The sequence below is a fragment of the Rhinoraja longicauda genome, chromosome 30 (genome assembly GCF_053455715.1).
Source record: "Rhinoraja longicauda isolate Sanriku21f chromosome 30, sRhiLon1.1, whole genome shotgun sequence".
Taxonomy (NCBI): domain Eukaryota; kingdom Metazoa; phylum Chordata; class Chondrichthyes; order Rajiformes; family Arhynchobatidae; genus Rhinoraja; species Rhinoraja longicauda.
Window position 1 is genome coordinate 5,989,141 of NC_135982.1, and position 18,770 is coordinate 6,007,910.

Sequence of the window (18,770 nt, forward strand, 5' to 3'; positions counted from 1 at the left end):
GCATCTGCCATGCATTTGCCCACTCGCCTAATCTATCCAAGTCACTCTGCAGCCTCCTAGCATCCTCCTCGCAGCTAACACTGCCACCCAGCTTCATGTCATCCGCAAACTTAGAGATGTTGCATTCAATTCCCTCATCCAAATCATTAATATACACTGTAAATAACTGGGGTCCCAGCACTGAGCCTTGCGGTACCCCACTAGTCACTGCCTGCCATTCCGAAAAGGACCTGTTTATTCCTACTCTTTACTTCCTGTCCGCCAAACAATTTTCTATCCACCTCAACACTGAACCCTCAATACCGTGTGCTTTAAGTTTGTACACCAATCTCCTATGTGGGACCTTGTCGAAGGCCTTCTGAAAGTCCAGATATAACACATCGACTGGTTCTCCCTTATCCACTCTACTAGTTACATCCTCGAAAAATTCTATAAGATTCGTTAGACATGATTTGCCTTTGGTAAATCCATGCTGACTTTGTCCGATGATTTCACCACTTTCCAAATGTGATGCTATCACATCTATAATAACTGACTCTAGCATTTTCCCCACTACCGATGTTAGGCTAACTGGTCTATAATTCCCCGTTTTCTCTCTCCCTCCCTTTTTAAAAAGTGGGGTTACATTAGCTACCCTCCAGTCCTCAGGAACTACTCCAGAATCTAAGGAGTTTTGAAAAATTATCACTAATGCATCCACTATTTCTGAGGCTACTTCCTTAAGCACTCTGGGATGCAGCCTATCTGGCCCTGGGGATCTATCTGCCTTTAATCCATTTAATTTACCTAACACCACTTCCCGTCTAACCTGGATTTCCCTCAGTTCCTCCATCTCATTAGACCCCCGGTCCCCCGACCGGCAGACGGTTTATGTCTTCCTTAGTGAAGACAGAACCAAAGTATTTGTTCAATTGGTCTGCCATCTCCTTGTTCCCTATGATCAATTCACCTGTTTCCGACTGCAAGGGACCTACATTTGTCTTAACTAATCTTTTTCTCTTGACATATCTATAAAAGCTTTTGCAGTCAGTTTTTATGTTCCCTGCCAGTTTTCCCTCATAATCTATTTTCCCTTTCCTAATTAAGCCCTTTGTCCTCCTCTGCTGGACTCTGAATTTCTCCCAGTCCTCTGGTATGCTACTTTTTCTGGCTAATCTGTATGCTTCATCTTTTGTTTTAATACTATCCTTGATTTCCCTTGTTAGCCACGGATGCACTACCTTTCCTGGTTTGTTCTTTTGCCAAACTGGGATGAACACTTGTTGTAGTTCATCCATGCGACCTTTAAATGCCTTCCATTGCATGTCCACTGTCAACCCTTTCAGCATCAATCGCCAGTCTATCTTGGACAATTCACGCCTCATACCCTCAAAGTTACCTTTCTTTAAGTTCAGAACACTTGTTTCTGTATTGACTTTGTCATTCTCCATCCTAATGAAGAACTCTACCATATTATGATCACTCTTGCCCAAGGGGCCTCGCACAACAAGACTGCTAACTAACCCTTCCTCATTACTCAATCAATACCCAGTCTAGAATGGCCTGTTCTCTCGTTGGTTCCTCGACATGTTGGTTTAGAAAACCATCTCTCAAACATTCCAAGAAATCCTCTTCCTCAGCACCCCTGCCAGTTTGGTTCACCCAATCTATATGTAGATTGAAGTCACCCATTATAACTGCTGCACCTTTAGTGCATGCATTTCTAATTTCCTGCTTGATGCCATCCCCAACCTCACTACTGCTGTTAGGTGGCCTGTACACAACTCCCACTAGCGTTTTCTGCCCCTTAGTGTTTTGTAGCTCTACCCATATCGATTCCACTTCCTCCAAGCTAATGTCCTTCCTTTCCACTGCTTTAATCTCCTCTCTAACCAGCAACGCTACCCCACCTCCTTTTCCTTTCTGTCTATCCCGCCTGAATATAGAATATCCCTGGATGTTGAGCTCACAGCCTTGGTCACCCTGGAGCCATGTCTCCGTAATCCCAACTATATCATAATCATTAATAACTATCTCCACATTTAATTCATCCACCTTATTACGTATACTCCTTGCATTGAGACACAAAGCCTTCAGGCTTGTTTTTACAACTCTCTTACCCCTTATACAATTATAAAGGGAACAAGGGGATCCGGTGTGGGAGGGGGGGGGGCACTATAGGTTTAGAATCCTCTGCCCAGGGGATGAGTCTGTGTTTGTTTGTTTGTTTGTTTGTTCGTTTGTTCCGGTGAAGGCGCTGTGCTCACGGCAACCGCCCAACAGTCGCTTGTCTTTTTCTTTTTGGTTTCACTTTTAATTTCCTGTTTTTGTGTACCTTGTGTGTTGTGACTGTCACAAGACCAATTTCCCTCTGGGGATGAATAAAGTTTTATCGTATCGTATCCTCTATGTTCTGACTCCAAACTACTAAGTCACTAAGTGGATTCAATGCATCGCACTCTTCTTGATCAGCCCACCTTGTAAAATGACTTTCTTACTAAAGTCCACCTAGACAATGGAAGCACCAAGAACTGCAGATGCTGGTTTACAAAAAATGACACGAGGTGCTGGAGTAATGTAGCGTGTCAAGCTGCAACTCTTGGTTCTTTTATTCATAGACCATGTCCACTGCCCTATCTCATCAATTATCTTTGTCGCTCAATAAAGCTTGTGTGAGGCATGATCTGCCCAGCACAAAGCCAAACTGAATGTAGAAGCAAGGAAAAGCAGATGCTAGATTACAAAAATGACAAAGTGCTGGAGTAGCTCGGCAGGTCAAGTTGCACGACGATAGACTCAAAATGCTGGAGTAACTCAGCGGGACAGGCAGTATCTCTGGAGAGAAGGAATGGGTTTCGTTTTGGGTCGAGACCCTTCTTCAGACTGAGCATCAGGGGAGAGGGAGACACAGAAAGGGTCAAGTAGCATCTCTGGAGAACATGGACAGGTGACATTTTGGGTTGGGACCCTTATTAAGACTGAAGAATTGACCAAGCTGTCTGTCCCCGATTAGCCAATCCCTTCCAAATGTAAATCCTATCCGCAAGAGTCCGCTACAACAGCTTCCCTGTCATTATGGTGAAGTTAGCCAGGCTTTTTTGGATTATCCAAATGACCCTTCTTAAACAAAGGACCAACACTGGTTGTTCATCAATCCACCGATCCCTCGCCTGTGGCTGGAGTGATTACAAACAGCTTGTTCAAGGCCCCAGTCATTTCTTCTCATGCCTGTCAATAGCCTGGGACAGATCTGAATAGACCTTGATGATTTATCCGCCTTAACAGACATCCAATGTCACCTCCTTGATCTGGACATACCTCGGCATATTAGTATATGCCACACTCATCTCCATGCCCTCGTCCTTGGTGAATAGAAACATAGAAACATTGAAAATAGGTGCAGGAGTCGGCCAATTTGGCCCTTTGAGCCAGCACCTCCATTCAATATGATCATGGCTGATCATCCAAAATCAATACCACGTTCTGGCTATACCCATATAAAGTATTCATTTAGACAATAGACAATAGGTGCAGGAGTAGGCCATTAGGCCCTTCGAGCCAGCACCGTCATTCACCGTGATCATGGCTGATCATCCACAATCAGTGTCTTGCCTGCATCCGCTGACTCCAAGCATAAATTCCCTCCTTTATCCTTGTGATCTTTCCCTCTCCCAGTCAACGATCTAATTCCATAGAGACCAGCAGAGACCTTGATCTGCTTAGAGAATTCAATGTTCGTAACTTTGGGGTGTAAGCTATCCAAGCCTTTAAACCTTTCCTATTTATGTACCTGTCCCAAGCGTCTTTTAAATGTTATAAATGTATCTGCCTTTGCCACTTCCCCAGGCAGCTCGTCTAGACTTCCATCACCCTCTGCATGGAAAAGGTGCATCTCAGGTCCCCTTTAAATCTTTCTCCAATCGCCTTAAATCTATTCCCTCTAGTTTTGGTATCCCCGAATTTGAAACAAAAGACTGTGCCCAATCACCCTATCCATAGCCCTCTTGATTTTATATCCTCTCTCAGGTCACCCCTCAGCTTCCGACTCTCCAGGGGGAAAACAATCCCAGTCTATCTAGTCTCTCCTTATAACTGCAGCCCTCCAGTTCCAGTGACATCCTTGTGGATCTTTTTTGTACCCTTTACAGTTTAATGACATCCTTTCCATAGATGGCCAACTCAAACTGCACCCAATGCTCCAAGTGTAAGCATCCCAACTCTTGTACTCAACAAGACTGTTGCCCTGACTGATGCATGCAGGCATCTTTCACCATAACCTTCCATAATCTTCAAACAGGTCTCATAATTTAACTCTGTGTTTAATCTCTGGTCGTTGCAACAAAATACACTGACAAAGGCACACGGTCCAAATACGTACTGCCTAACTGAAATCAACAGTTGGTGGGGAAGTTTTCTTCCAAATTAAACAGAGGTGTGGAAGATATTTGGAATAGAGAAGGTGGAAATGAAAGGCAAAGCCTTTCAGTTAGGCTTTCTATGTCCAAAGAGGACATAGAAAGGAGATGAGGAGGAATTTCTTTAGTCAGAGGGTGGTGAATCTGTGGAATTCATTGCCACAGTCAATGGATTATTTTAGTTCAGTTTAGTTTATTGTCACGGGTACAGTGATAAGCTTTTGTTGCATGCTAACCAGTCAGCGGAAAGGCAGTACATGATTACAATCGAGCCGTATAGATACATGATAAGGGTATAACGTTTAGTACAAGGTAAAGCCATCAAAGTCCGATCAAGGATAGTCCGAGGGTCACCAAAGGGGTAGGCAATAGTTCACCACTGCTCTCTGGCTGTGGTTCAAAGATGGAGATTGACAGATTAGATTCTTGATTAGATGCAGGCGTTATGGGGGGAAGGCAGGAGAATGGGGTTAGGAGGGAGAGATAGATCAGCCATGATTGAATGGCAGAATAGACTTGATGGGCTGAATGGCCTAATTCTGTTCCTACACCTTATGAACTCATGAAAGGGAAAAATATGTTTTCTAGTAAAAAAAGAACAGAAGTACTTAATATGCCATTGTATATGATTGCTTTTATTTTTCAATGTTATTCATAAGATATCTCAAGATAAATAAACATTGGCATCATTGCATTAACATCATCACAGTCTGCAACATCATAATCAAGTCAGAGTAAAGCTGTTGGGATATCTGTTTTACACGCACGGCTGCTAGATTCCACAGCTGATTTAAGGATTGTCTTCTTGTATCAAGGAGGGGGTTGTGATGAGTTTATGACTGCAATACCTCTCAAATGGATCTCAGAAACATCACAAGAGATGGAGGGTAATGACACGGACCTCCCCACAACAAGGGATGAATCTCATTGTGATTCACGGCCAACGCGACAGCAAGATAAAGGTGGACACAAAATGCTGGAGTATCTCAGCGGGGCAGGCAGCATCTCTGGAGAACATGGATATGTGACGTTTCGGGTCAGCATCTGAAGGGTCCCGACCCGAAACATCACCTGCCCACATTCTCCCGAGATGCTGCCTGGCCCGCTGAGTTACTCCAGCATTTTGGGTCATTCATTGTAAACCAATATCTACAGCTCCTTATTTCTCTGCAAGATATTCTATTAGAAATAATCAGGAAAGTAACCAAAATCAACATACAAAAAAGAACCCTTTAAAAGACTGATCATTCAATCAGGATTTCAACACGCCCTGATGTAATAAATTTATATACTTTTAAAGGCTGGCAAAACACTTAGGATCACGTTTAATGCATCACAAACACTTCATTGTAAAGAGGTTGGAATATACTAAAATTATGATGGTTTAATGTACATGTTTGACAAAACAACGAGAAACGAGCTCAATTTATGTTGTGACATCAGCTTAGAACGACCCAACAGCCTGCATTTAACAGTGTGAGAATGTTTTCCAGAAGAACAGTTTGCAGGGAGCTTTCTGTTCTCTCCGAGGGATCCCTGCATCCACCGCTCTCTCCTCGAGCGACCTCTCTCCTGCCTCTTCAGTGTTTGAATACGTGTAGCCACTTTCACCGAGGTGATCATTGATATCCAACAAGCCAGCCAGCAGCTTCAGTATCAGAGACTTCCTGTTTCTGCTCAACTCCTGAAGGAAGGGAAAGGTTAATTTTTATCCGTTCATCTCGAGAGAAAATAGCTGCTATTAAGTCACAAGCAGGCAATTTCCCCATAGCTCTGGGCTCAATGTGATTCTTGTTCATTCGTTCTTTCCCAATCACAAATCTTTGAACATTGTGCTTATTTTATTTTACAAGGATTTTACTTTTCTTTACAGTTTCACTCGTTTAATAAATAACCTTCAATCTTCTTCACTTCTGACCATTTTTATTAATACCAGCTTAGGATCCCAATATTAAAATAGAAACTAATTTAAATTCCACAACTAAAGTGAGATTTGAATTCAAATTCTCTGAATGATTGTTTTAGGAGTTTATTTTACTAATCCTGTAACTTAGCCAATGTGCTCTCAAAGATCTCAATTACTTTTTTATTGATGCTGGTTTAATTAAGTATTAAATACCAAGCTCAAAGAATCATAAGTCCTCAAAACTCAAGGAGAGACCTTTCGGCTCATCTTGTTTTTTTGCGGCTCTTTCAAAAGAATGTCCTAATTAGTTCCACTCCCCTCTCTTCTCACAACTCTGTCATTTTCCCCACTTGAAATACCTCATTTTGAGAACAACTATTAAATCTGCTTCCCCTCCATTTTCACCAGCATTCTCATAATAATTTGTTGCAATTAATTTAACTCGCCAGACGTCTGACTATTTTGCCATTCAGCTTCATTGCGTGACCTCCCTTCTGCCACTGGAAACCTTATCTACTCTTGACAAAATACGAGGAAGGGTCTGGACCTGAAAAGTCACCCATTCCTTCTCTCCAGAGATGCTGCCTGACCCGCTGAGTTACTCCAGCATTTTGTGCCTGTTCACAATTCTAAACGCCTGATTTAAATCTCTCATTTAATTCTTCCTGATTTAAGATTTTTTTCGCCGCTCTCTCCATCGAATATTTCCAGTAAGTTTAATATCATTCTCTCCTTCCCACCATTTCTCACCCTTGCCTTTCGTTTCAACCCTCCGTGGATTTACCAGCTCTCTGCTCTTGACTCTGCTCACCTGAAGTGTCATTCTTTCTTCCATGAGATCAGCAGCATCTCCATCCACCAGCAGCAACAGTAGCAGGGACACCACGCTAATTGTCATCAACCTCTTCATGCCTGAAACTCACTCCACCAAAATGCTAAATGTGTTGCGTGCTCCTCACTCAATCTACAGTACTTCACTGAAACATTTTCCATCTCTTTTATAGCACCACAGAACCAATACACTGATGCACAAAAATTAATGATACAATTAAACCCTAATAGCCAATGTGCATCATTAACCCAATAAAAGCCTGGAAGCTCTACGTATATAAAGAATGACAGCTTCATCTAATTGTAAATGGAAAAAATGTTAATTTAGGGACATCATAACTGACTAATTGTATTACACTTTTCACTTTTAGTTTCCGTAAATTTATGGTAGAAGTAGATGAAAGTTCACAATATAGATCATTAAAATTGCAGTCCATTTCTAACGAACTAGCCATTAAGGAGGTTTATAGCTTCCGATCAGGGAAATTTCTAATCATACACACACAAATATAGTTTTAAATGTCATAAACATGCGATTAGTTGCTGTTGGAATAATTTATTATCCAACTGCAGTAGAAGTGAACTAAATTATAAAACTGAAAAAGCACAAATATCCTAAAGGCGTTATCAGCATGATGTGGACCTTGATGGCAGATATTGAAAATGCAACTCAATGTTTCTTAGATTAGTCTTATCCTATTTCTTAAATAGAATATATTCTTCCATGCATTGCACTTTTAAATAGTTTTCTTAAATGTTAATATACCTTTATGGATGTACCTTTCGAAAGGAGATGAGGAGGAATTTCTTTAGTCAGAGGGTGGTGAATCTGTGGAATTCATTGCCACAGATGGCTGTGGAGGCCACGTCATTGGGTATTTTTAAGGCGGAGATGGACAGAGACTTGTTTGGTAAGGGTGTCAAAGGGTTGTGGGGAAAAGGCAGGTGAATGGGGTTGAGAGGGAAAGATAGACCAGACATGATTGAATGGTGGAGTAGTCTCGATGGGCCGAATGGTCTACTTCTGCTCGTATGTCTAAAGAACTTACGAATTTTGCAAATTGATTTCACAGAATCGACCACTCATTTCATTGAGGTGGACACAAAATGCTGGAGTAACTCAACGGGTCAGGCAGCATCTCAGGAGAGAAGGAATGGGTGACGTTTCGGGTCGAGACCCAAAGCTATCTTGACAACCTACTGACTACACTTCTTCCCACCCTGTTTCCTGTAAAAACTCTATCCCCTACTCCCAATTCCTCCGTCTACGCCGAATATGCGCCCAGGATGAGGTGTTTCACACTAGGGCAGCAGAGATGTCCTCGTTCTTTAGGAAACGGGGTTTCCCCTCTTCCATTATAGATGAGGCTCTCACTAGGGTCTCCTCTATATCCCGCAGCTCCACTCTTGCTCCCCCTCTCCCCATTTGTAACAAGTATAAAGTCCCCCTTGTCCTCATCTTCCACCCCATCAGCCGTTGTATAAAACAAATTATCCTCCAACATTTCCGTCACCTCCAAGAGGATCCCACTACTGGCCACATCTTCCCATCTCCTCCCCTTTCTGCTTTCCGCAGAACAAGTTCCCTCCGTAACTCCCTGGTCCACTCGTCCCTTGCAACCCAAACCATTCCCATCCCAGGTACTTTCCCCTGCAACCGCAGGAGATGCAACACCTGTCCCTTTACCTACCCCTCGACTCCATCCAAGGACCCAAACAGGCTTTCTAGGTGAGGCAGAGGTTCACCTGCACCTCCTCCAACCTCATCTATTGTATCCGCTGTTCCAGATGTCAACTTCTCTACATTGGCGAGACCAAACGCAGGCTCGGCGATCGTTTCGCTCAACACCTTCGCTCAGTCCGCCTTAACCAACCTGATCTCCCGGTGGCTCAGCACTTCAGCTCCCTCTCCCACCCCCAGTCTGACCTTTCTTTCATAGGTCTCCTCCATTGTCATAGTGAGGCCCAGCACAAATTGAGGGAACATCATCTCATATTTCGCTTGGGCAGTTTACACCCCAGCGGTATGAACATTGACTTCACCAACTTCAGATAGTTCCTCTGTCCCTCTCTTTCCCCTCCCCATTCCTAGTTCTCCCACTGTCTTCCTGTCTCCTACTACATCCTATCTTTGTCCCGCCCCCTCCCCTGATATCAGTCTGAAGAAGGGTCTCGACCCGAAACGTCACCCATTCCTTCTCTCCCGAGATGCTGCATGACCCGCTGAGTTACTCCAGCATTGTGTGTCTACCTTTGATTTTAACCAGCATCTGCAGTTTTTTTTCCTACACATGCTTTCAAATGAGATGTTTAACCAAAGTCATGTCAAAGAGTTATACAGAATGGAAACGAGCCCTTCAACTCTACTTGTCCATGCCGACCAGGATGCCCCATCTACGCTGGACCCATTTGCCCACTTTTGCCCCATCTATATACTAAAACTCTCGTTTGTTTGTTTGTTTGTTCCTGAACTACAGCCAAAATGGTACACGATAGCGTGACAATTTTAGGCCCACCGTACTCACCATCGTCCCTTTGGTGCTAATGGAAGAAGTTTCATTGAAATCGGTGTTATATTTTTTAAGTTATTCACATTTTAAAGTTTAAATCTATCTCCTAGGGAGGGAGGGGGAGGGAGGGGGGAGGATAAGGGAGGTTGAGGGGGGATGGAGTGGGGGAGGAGGGGAAGGGGGGAGGGGAAAGAGGGGAGGGGGGTGGGGGAGGAGAGGGAGGAGGAGGGAGGGGGGAGTGGGGAGAGGGGGAGGAGAGGGTGCAGGAGAGGTTTGGGCCCAGCGGGCCCACTTGGTCTAGTATCCCTCTAAACCTTTCCTATCTATGTATCTGCCCAAATGTCTTTTAATGTTGAGCAAAAGTTTAGAGACACCATAAAAACAAAATTTGCAAGATTAAAATCTATTAAAATAATTTTGTCCAGGATCTGGTGGAAGGATTGTCCAACAAATTCCCAACAGCTTTGTGTTTAGCCAGCCAAACTGTAGTTATCTCGGGTTTTCCAGTGTACTCTTTCATGTACTCACAATGAAATCAAGCTTAGGGCCGCACGGTGGTGCATCTGTAAAGCTGCTGACTTACAGCGCCTATCCGGGTTCGATCCTGACTACGGGTGCTGAATGCACGGAGTTTGTACGTTCTCCCTGTGACCGAATGGGTTTTCCCCCACACTCCAAAGACGTACAGGTTTGTACGTTAAGTGGCTTTGGTAAGCTGTAAAATCATCCTTAGTGTGTAGGATAGTGGTAGAGCATGGGGTGATTGCTGGACGGCATGGACTTGATGGGCTGAAGGGCCTGTTTTTGCACTGTATCTCTAATATGAAAATCAGACAAGATCACCACCTTCCCATTAAGCTTCTCGCAGTGGAATGTGCTGTATGAACATTTAAACATGATAGAGTCCATCCCATTAATACTGAGCGCACTTGGGAACAGAGGCACATGGTTTAAAAAAAAAAATCATTTACAGGATCTGTTTGTCAACTTGAACTCTTGACTGGCAAGGTAATTTCAGAAGGAAGCAAAGAATTAGTAATATTGCTCTCGGTCTGAAGTCATATGTAAACTAGATTGGGTGAGGGAGGAACATTTAATTCTCTGAAAGGCAGGAATGAAGTAGATAGGTTTTATATAATAATGATTTCCGTTCATTTTCTTGTAAAATTCCAGATTGAACTAGATTAATTTAAATGTTCAATGGGTCTGGGTCAGTCTGGGTCAGTCCGGGTGTCTGGGTCAGTCCGGGTGTCTGGTCAGTCCGGGTGTCTGGGTCAGTCCAGGTGTCTGGGTCAGTCCGGGTGTCTGGGTCAGTCCGGGTGTCTGGTCAGTCCGGGTGTCTGGTCAGTCCGGGTTAGTCCGGGTGTCTGGGTCAGTCCGGGTGTCTGGTCAGTCCGGGTGTCTGGTCAGTCCGGGTGTCTGGGTCAGTCCGGGTGTCTGGTCAGTCCGGGTGTCTGGGTCAGTCTGGATGTCTGGTCAGTCTGGGTGTCTGGATTACTAATTCAATAACACAACTGTCAAGGTGCTGCATCCCTAAGTCTACATTGATTTATTCCCGTTGCACTAAAATGCAGCAAGAAACAGCTTCAAGGAAACCTGCATTTAAAAAAATATTTGTTTCCTCTATTTTTTTTAAACCCCTACTTAACTAACATGTGGCAAGAGAACTGTAAAAGCAGAAGCAGGGTTGATGGTGTTGGACCACTGAGTGGGGGAGTTGCTGGGGAGTGGGTGTTGGTCGGAGGCCAAGGGCTTGTCGATGCGAATGTGAGAGAATAGAATCGTACAGCACAGAAACATGCACTAAGGCCCAACTCATCAATGCTGAATATGATGTCCCATCTGAGCTAGTCCCACTTGCCCACATTTGGCCCAAATCCCTCCAAACCTTTTCTATCCATGTACCTGTCCAAATGTCTTTTAAATGGTGTTGTAGTACCTGCATCAACTAGTTCATTTGGCAGCTCATGCCATGTACTCACCACTCTATGTGGAAAAAGTTGCCCCTCGGGTTCCTAATAAATCTTTCCCTACTCAGCTTAAACCTATGCCCTCTAATTCTTGATTCCCCTATACTAGGACAAAGATTTTGTGCATTCACCATATCTTTTCTTCTATTAGATCATCCTTCAACATCTTGCACACCAAGGAATAAAGTCTTAGCCTGCCCAATCTCTCCTTTTGCCCAGCCCCTCTAGTTCTGGCGATATCTTTGTAAATCTTCTCTGCACCCTTTCCAGTTGAACAGTATCTTTCCAAGAGCAGGGTAACCAAAACAAAACACTCCTATTCACATACAAAGCCCTAAACGGGCTTGCCCCCCCCTATATCAAAAATCTTCTAACCCACCACTCTATCTCCAGGTCCCTCAGGTCGGCTGACTTGGGGCTACCCACTATCCCACGGTCTAGGCTTAAGCTCAGGGGTGACCGCGCTTTTGAGGTTGCAGCTCCTAGACTGTGGAACAGCATCCCTCTCCCCATCAGAACTGCCCCCTCCATCGACTCCTTTAAGTCCAGGCTCAAAACCTATTTCTACTCCCTAGCGTTTGAGGCCCTCTGAGGGGACGATGTGAACTGTTTATGTATGTGCTGTTATGTTTGTGTGCCATTGTATGTTCGTTCTTAGTACCTGAACTGATGTACAGCACTTTAGTCAACGTGGGTTGTTTTTAAATATGCTGCACAAATAAAATTGACTTGACAATACTGCAAGTGCGGCCTCACCAACGTCTTATACAACTGTAACATTGCGTTCTGACTTCTATACTCAATTCCCTGACTGTTAAAGGCCAGCATGCCAAAAGTTTTCTTCACCACCCTATCTACTAGGTGCTGGTCAGACCGCATTTGGAGTATTGTGAGCAGTTTGGGGCCCCTTATCTGAGGAAGGATGTGCTGGCGTTGGAGTGGGTCCAGAGGTTTACAAGAATAATCCTATGAATGATTGTGTTTATACAGTGAGCGTTTGACAGCGCTGGGCATGTACTCAATTGAGTTTAGAGGGATGAGGGGGGTCCTCAATAAAACTCACCAAATGATGAAAGGCCTGGATATAGTGAATGTGGAGAGGATGTTTCCTCTAGAGGGAGAGTCTAGAACTGGAGAGCACTGCCTCAGAATAAAATGACGTACCTTTCGAAAGGAGATGAGGAGGAATTTCTTCAGTCAGAGGGTGGTGAATCTGTGGAATTCATTACCACAGATGGCTGTGGAGGGCAAGTCAATGGATAATTTTAAGGTGGAGACTGACAGATTCTTGATTAGAACGGGTATCCAGGGTTATGGGGAGAATGCTGGAAAATGTGATTAGGAGGCAGAGATCATCCCTGGTTGAATGGCGGAGTAGACTCAATGGGCCGAATGGTCTAATTCTACTGCCATAAATTGTGAATGTGATAGATCAGCCATGTTGGAATGGCAGAGTAGACTTGATGGACTGAATGGCCTAGATCTTATGAGCTACTGATGGCGCCACTTTTGGGAAACTATGTACTTGCGCTCCTAGAATGACTTTCCTGAATATAACACCTCACACTTATCTGAATTAAACTCCACTAGGCATTCCTCGGCCCACTGTCCCAGCAGATCAAGCTGTAATTCTTGATGACCATTTTCATTTAGAACAATTCCACATATTTTAATGTCATCTGCAAACTTACTAATCATGCCTTTGACATTCTCTTCCATATCATTAATATAAGCAGTGATGAGCCCAGCACCAATTCCTGGGGCACACCACAAGTTACAGGCCTCCAGTCCGAAGAACAACCTTCCACCACCATCTTCTGCTTCCAACCATGAAGCCAATTCTCTCTCCAGTTAGCTAGCTCTCCCATGAATCCCTAACCTCCCAGAGCAGCCTACCACTCACAACCTTATTAAAGACCTTATTGGTTCATGTGGACTATGTCTACAATTCTTCCCTCATTAACCTTTTTGGTTACTCCTTCAAAAAACTCATCTTCCATACACAAAACCATGCTGACAAGCCCTAATCAACCCCTGTCTAATCAAATGCATGTATATCTTATCTCAGAATCTTACAACAACATCCCTACCACAGATATTAGGCTTGCTGGTCTATAGTTCCCAGGTTTTTTCTTTGCAGCTCTTCTTGAATAGAAGTACAACATTAGCTATCCTCCAGTCTTATGGTATCTCACCTGTGTCTAATAATGTTAGATATATATCAGCCAGGACTCCTGCAATTTCTTCTCTAGCTTTTCTCAACACTTCTCAACATTTTTCTTACATCTCTTCCCTGAATTTGGTAGGGAAGGATTAGTTTATAAATATGTTGTTGATGGTGAAGATCTAAATATCTTGATGATGAACATCGTGGGAAACTCTACCAAGCCAATGGATCAGGATGATCTCTTTGCTCAACCCTCACCCCTGGTTGTAATAGCTCATTTAATATTGAATTAGTTAAATTCAACGTATACAGAGCAATAATTGAAGCGGTTAGATGGAGCATCCAGCAGAGCAAGTCAGGAGTTGATCGAAAAAAGGAACCATTGTGCAAGAGTTGAGGTAGCAAGACATCAGAGTTGGCACTGTAATAGCAAATACTAGCACTTAATAACTTAGGGTAATTAAACAGTGACTGATTGCAATGCCTATCCAAATCAAAAATAGTACAACTAGTTCACTTGATAAAAGTCGAATTACAAATACATTATGGTGAGGATGTACACTCACCTCTTTAATTGACATAGGTAATAGGCTGGAAATATGGAATAAAATTCAATCATCTGCACTCGCATTAAAAATATTTAGCACAAAAACAAATCATTGCCACTGCTAAGGAAATTATCTTAAACGATGAGTCACTTGGATTCTCTGAGATGGCTGTTGGTGTTCAATCTTTGAGTACATTCAAGACAAAGATAATAGGTTTTTGGGCTCAGTGGAAATAAAGTTCAGTTCAGTTTAGTTTATTGTCACGTGTACTGAGGTACAGTGAAAAGGTTTGGTTGCGTGCTAACCAGTCAGCAGAAAGACAATACATGATTACAATTGATCCATTTACAATGTATAGGTACATGATACGGGAACAAGGTATCACAAAATGCTGGAGTCATGGTCAGCAGGTCAGGCAGCATCTAGGAGAGAAGGCATGGGTGACGTTTCGGGTTGAGACCCTTCTTCAGACAGATAAGAGAATAACATTTAGTGCAAGATAAAGTCAGCAAAATCCGATCAAGGATAGTCCACGGGTCTTCAAAGCGGTAGATAGTAGTTCAGCACTGCTCTCTGGTTGTGGTAGGATGATTCAGTTGCCTGATAACAGCTGGGAAGAAACTGTTCCCGAATCTGGATGTGTGCATTTTCACACTTCTGTACCTTTTGCCCGATGCGAGAGGAGAGAAGAGGGAGTGGCCAGGGTGCGACTCGTCCTTGATTATGCTGCTGGCCTTGCCGAGGCAGCGTGAGGTGTAAATGGAGTCAATAGAAGGGAGGTTGGTTTGTGTGATGGTCTGGGCTGCGTCCACAATTCGCTGCAATTTCTTGAGGTCTTGGATGGAGCTGTTCCCAAACCAAGCTGTGATGCATCCTGATAAAGTGCTTTCTATGGCACATCTGTAGAAGTTGGCGAGAGTTGTAGGGTACATGCCAAACTTCCAAAGCCTTCTAAGGAAGTAGAGGCGTTGGTGTGCGGGGATATGGAGATCAGGTGGGAAAGTGAAAAGGGTGGAAAATCAGCCATTAGCCTATAGACTGTCGTAACTGGCTCAAGAGGCCATGTGGTCTACTTCCATTTCTACTGGGTTTATGTTCACATGCGTAATTGAATGAATGAATGAATGAATGAAAGAATGTTTATTGGCCAAGTATGTGTATATACAAGGAATGTGCCTTGGTGCTCTGCTCACAAATGACAACACAAACATACAGTTAACAATTAAGAATTAAATTGGGCTTACTATTCAAGATTGTGATTACAAGTTACCATATCTGAGTTACTGTATCTCTTGGTATGGTCTAGTCTCCAGACACCCAATCCCTGGGCTCTGCATGTGCTTTTGGTGCCTGTAACATAACTAAACTTCCCAGGTACACAAGGGTCCTGATCAAAAATGTCACTCTATCGACATTCTCCAGGGATGCTGCCTGACCTGTGAGTTACTCCAGCACTTTGTGTCCTTTTGTGCAAACCAACATCTGCACCACCTTCTATCAACTTGTTCAGTAGGCCTTTGCACTGTATATGAAGCACTTTGGCCCACAGCCCAGAAAGACCAAAACAGTTCTTAACTAGATTGGTATTTGTTACGTTAAAATACCTGGTCTTGGTTTCAAAATAGAATTAGCTCGATTCCTAATCAAAATCATTCCCCCAAAAAGTTTTTGTTCTCCCGAGTCAGATATAGACAATAGACAATAGGTGCAGGAGTAGGCCATTCGCCCTTTGAGCCAGCACCGCCATTCAATGTGATCATGGCTGATCATTCTCAATCAGTACCTCGTTCCTGCCTTCTCCCCATACCCCCTGACTCCGCTGTCCTTAAGAGTTCTATCTAGCTCTCTCTTGAATGCATTCAGAGAATTGGCCTCCACTGCCTTCTGAGGCAGAGAATTTCACAGATTCACAACTCTCTAACTGAAAAAGTTTTTCCTCATCTTGCTGTCTTTGTTGGTATAGACTTGTTCTGGAAAATGGCCACTGCACAAACTAACAACTTGCTGGACTCTTCCATCCTGTGAAGAGTACAGCAAGACTTACACATTCAGAAAAAGGAGAAAATAAAATCACGGCATTAGTATGCTCTATCATCCACTTTGGTAGTAGATGATCCACAAATGAGAGTACTTCCAAGGCTCTGAACAATATTTATTCCTCATCCACCAGTGCCGGAACAGATTTAGTGATTCATTTACCCCATTTGCTGATTGAGTGTGTTTGCCTTGTGCAAATTAGCAGTTTCATTTCCCATGTGACTACATATCACAAAGTAATTCACTGACTGTGAAGTATGTTGGAACAAGACGAGACTGAAATGCGCAAAATATGCTAATATTTCAGAAGTTCTGCCTACTCAACAACAGTACATGAAACATCTAGTCTGCAGTGATTGCAACTACGCAGTAACAAGGCCACATCTATCAATCATTGAAGCCATGTGAAGTTAGGTGATATTTTAAATTAACCAGTAGATTAACCAGAACTGTGCAATTACTTTCATAAAAAACATGAGAGATTATGATCGTTTAATCCAAATAAATATTAGGTTCAGATCAAAATTAAAATTTAAATTTATTGGTTCCAATCTCAAACTAATTAAAGTAAACCCACACATTCTCTCTGTGGACCTTCTGGTCATTTTCATGAAATCACAACCAGATAATTTGTAAAGAATTCTTTGGCATTATTTAGCAGGAAATTGTGTTTAAGCAAACCTTGTGACATAAATAGCAACAGGGCAGAATTAGTTATTCCTCCTCCTTCCCCCCTCCCCCCCTCCCTATTTTCTCCTTATAATTCTTTTCCACATCAGGCCAGAGTCTCTCCAGTGCAGTCTGAAACCAGCTGTTTCAAGACAAGATTACCAATGAACAATTTAGCTTCAACTTAACAGAAACAAGGAACTGCAAATGCTGCTTTACACAAATAGACACAAAATGCTGGAGTAACTCAGCGGGCCAGGCAGCATCTCTGGATAACATGGATGGGTGACAATTTGGGTCAGGCCCCTTCTTCAGCTTTAACTTAGATCAAGTTGAAGCTGAGTTTATATGGTGTAACTCTGCACAGCTCTGGAACCATCTGCAGAACAAGAGATTTAAACCCAAGGCCCCATTGTTGTATGGTGCATGGCGACACACCCCTGGGAATGTGGTAATCATCCATTCAATAAATCCTTAAATGAAAGCTCATTTTCTCAGGTAGCAAAATGACATTTGCCAAATAATTCAATTTATTTTTCCATTAAAGAATAACTTGATTCAAAATAAATCATTTCACAGCAGCAAGGTAATTGTCCATTTGAGCTGTAACTGTAGCCATTAATAATAAAAAATGTCTTAAAAGTAGAATGTCATTTTTAATCTTGTACCATTGAAATATGATGCAATGGCTTGCTGCCTATTCATCTACCACACTTCTATTATCTCGTTTGGCCTCATGGTACAAACTTCCTCAAATAAACCAGCTCCTAACTTAATAGCCCCAAGCAGTGAAGGCCTTATTGATCATAAATCTCCACAGAAATGCCTCAAAGGATCTGTCAAAGAGCTTGAATGTTTTTGCATATTGGAGGTTTTCAAAATCTGTTAACATTTAAATGTTATTGCTAAAAATAAAAAAACTAAATGAACCTCAAAAACAACACATGGTATTATCACATAAGGGGATTACATTTTTGGAAATGACTTAATTGGGTGAAAATTTAATCTATAACGCCATACACACAAGCTTTGCAGCATAAAACTGAGGCTCTAAGATGTACTTTGCTACTTCTGTTATTTTGGTCTTTGTCAAAGATTTCATCAAAATGTATAAACTATCTGTAACTTGCCCACTTATCTTTCAACTGAAATGAATAGGACTAACTTGGCACAGGTTCATTCGTGTAATAAGAAGGAACTGCAGATGCTGGTTTATAGCAAAGATAGACACAAAATGCTGCAGTAACTCAGCAGGTCAGGCAACATCTTTGGAGAAAATGAATAGGTGTTGTTTCGGGTCGGGACCCTTCTTCAAACTTCTTCTTCCAGGTTCCTTAGTGTGACAGCTGAGAAACTGCACACACTGAAACTGAAGTGGGTAAATATTTTACCACATATGTTTATGTTGTGGTGTGTATAATTAATATATTTCTAGCAGATCTTATTCAAGGGTTCTCACAGTATTTTGAAGTATCATGATGTTGCAACAAAGGTGTTATATTGTACCCCTATTATTCTATTGCATTGTGTTCAACTTGGCTCATCCATTTGAAGCACAAAGTTTAATTTAACATCTTGAGGTCAATTCGAAGCAAATGAATGCTGCTGTTGGCAAACTGGAAATTGGCAATTCTCTGCATATCCCCAGCTGCTTTCTTTGCAATGAGAGTAGATCTTCGAAAATAAAACAACACCATTTTGCTTATTCATTATTGTTTAGTTGTGATTCTATTCTCTG

The 18,770-nt window shown here is 42.6% G+C and overlaps 1 protein-coding gene across 1 annotated transcript; it reads right to left on the reverse strand.

Moving 5' to 3' along the window:
* Nucleotides 1-5,770: 5,770 nt before the first annotated feature.
* sst6.2 (somatostatin 6.2) lies at nucleotides 5,771-7,210 on the reverse strand. Its single transcript, XM_078425339.1, has 2 exons — nucleotides 7,112-7,210; nucleotides 5,771-6,078 (listed from the first exon to the last, which is right to left on the reverse strand). The coding sequence occupies exons 1-2, from the start codon at nucleotides 7,208-7,210 to the stop codon at nucleotides 5,863-5,865; spliced, it is 315 nt and encodes a 104-aa protein (XP_078281465.1). The 3' UTR covers nucleotides 5,771-5,862.
* Nucleotides 7,211-18,770: the final 11,560 nt, after the last annotated feature.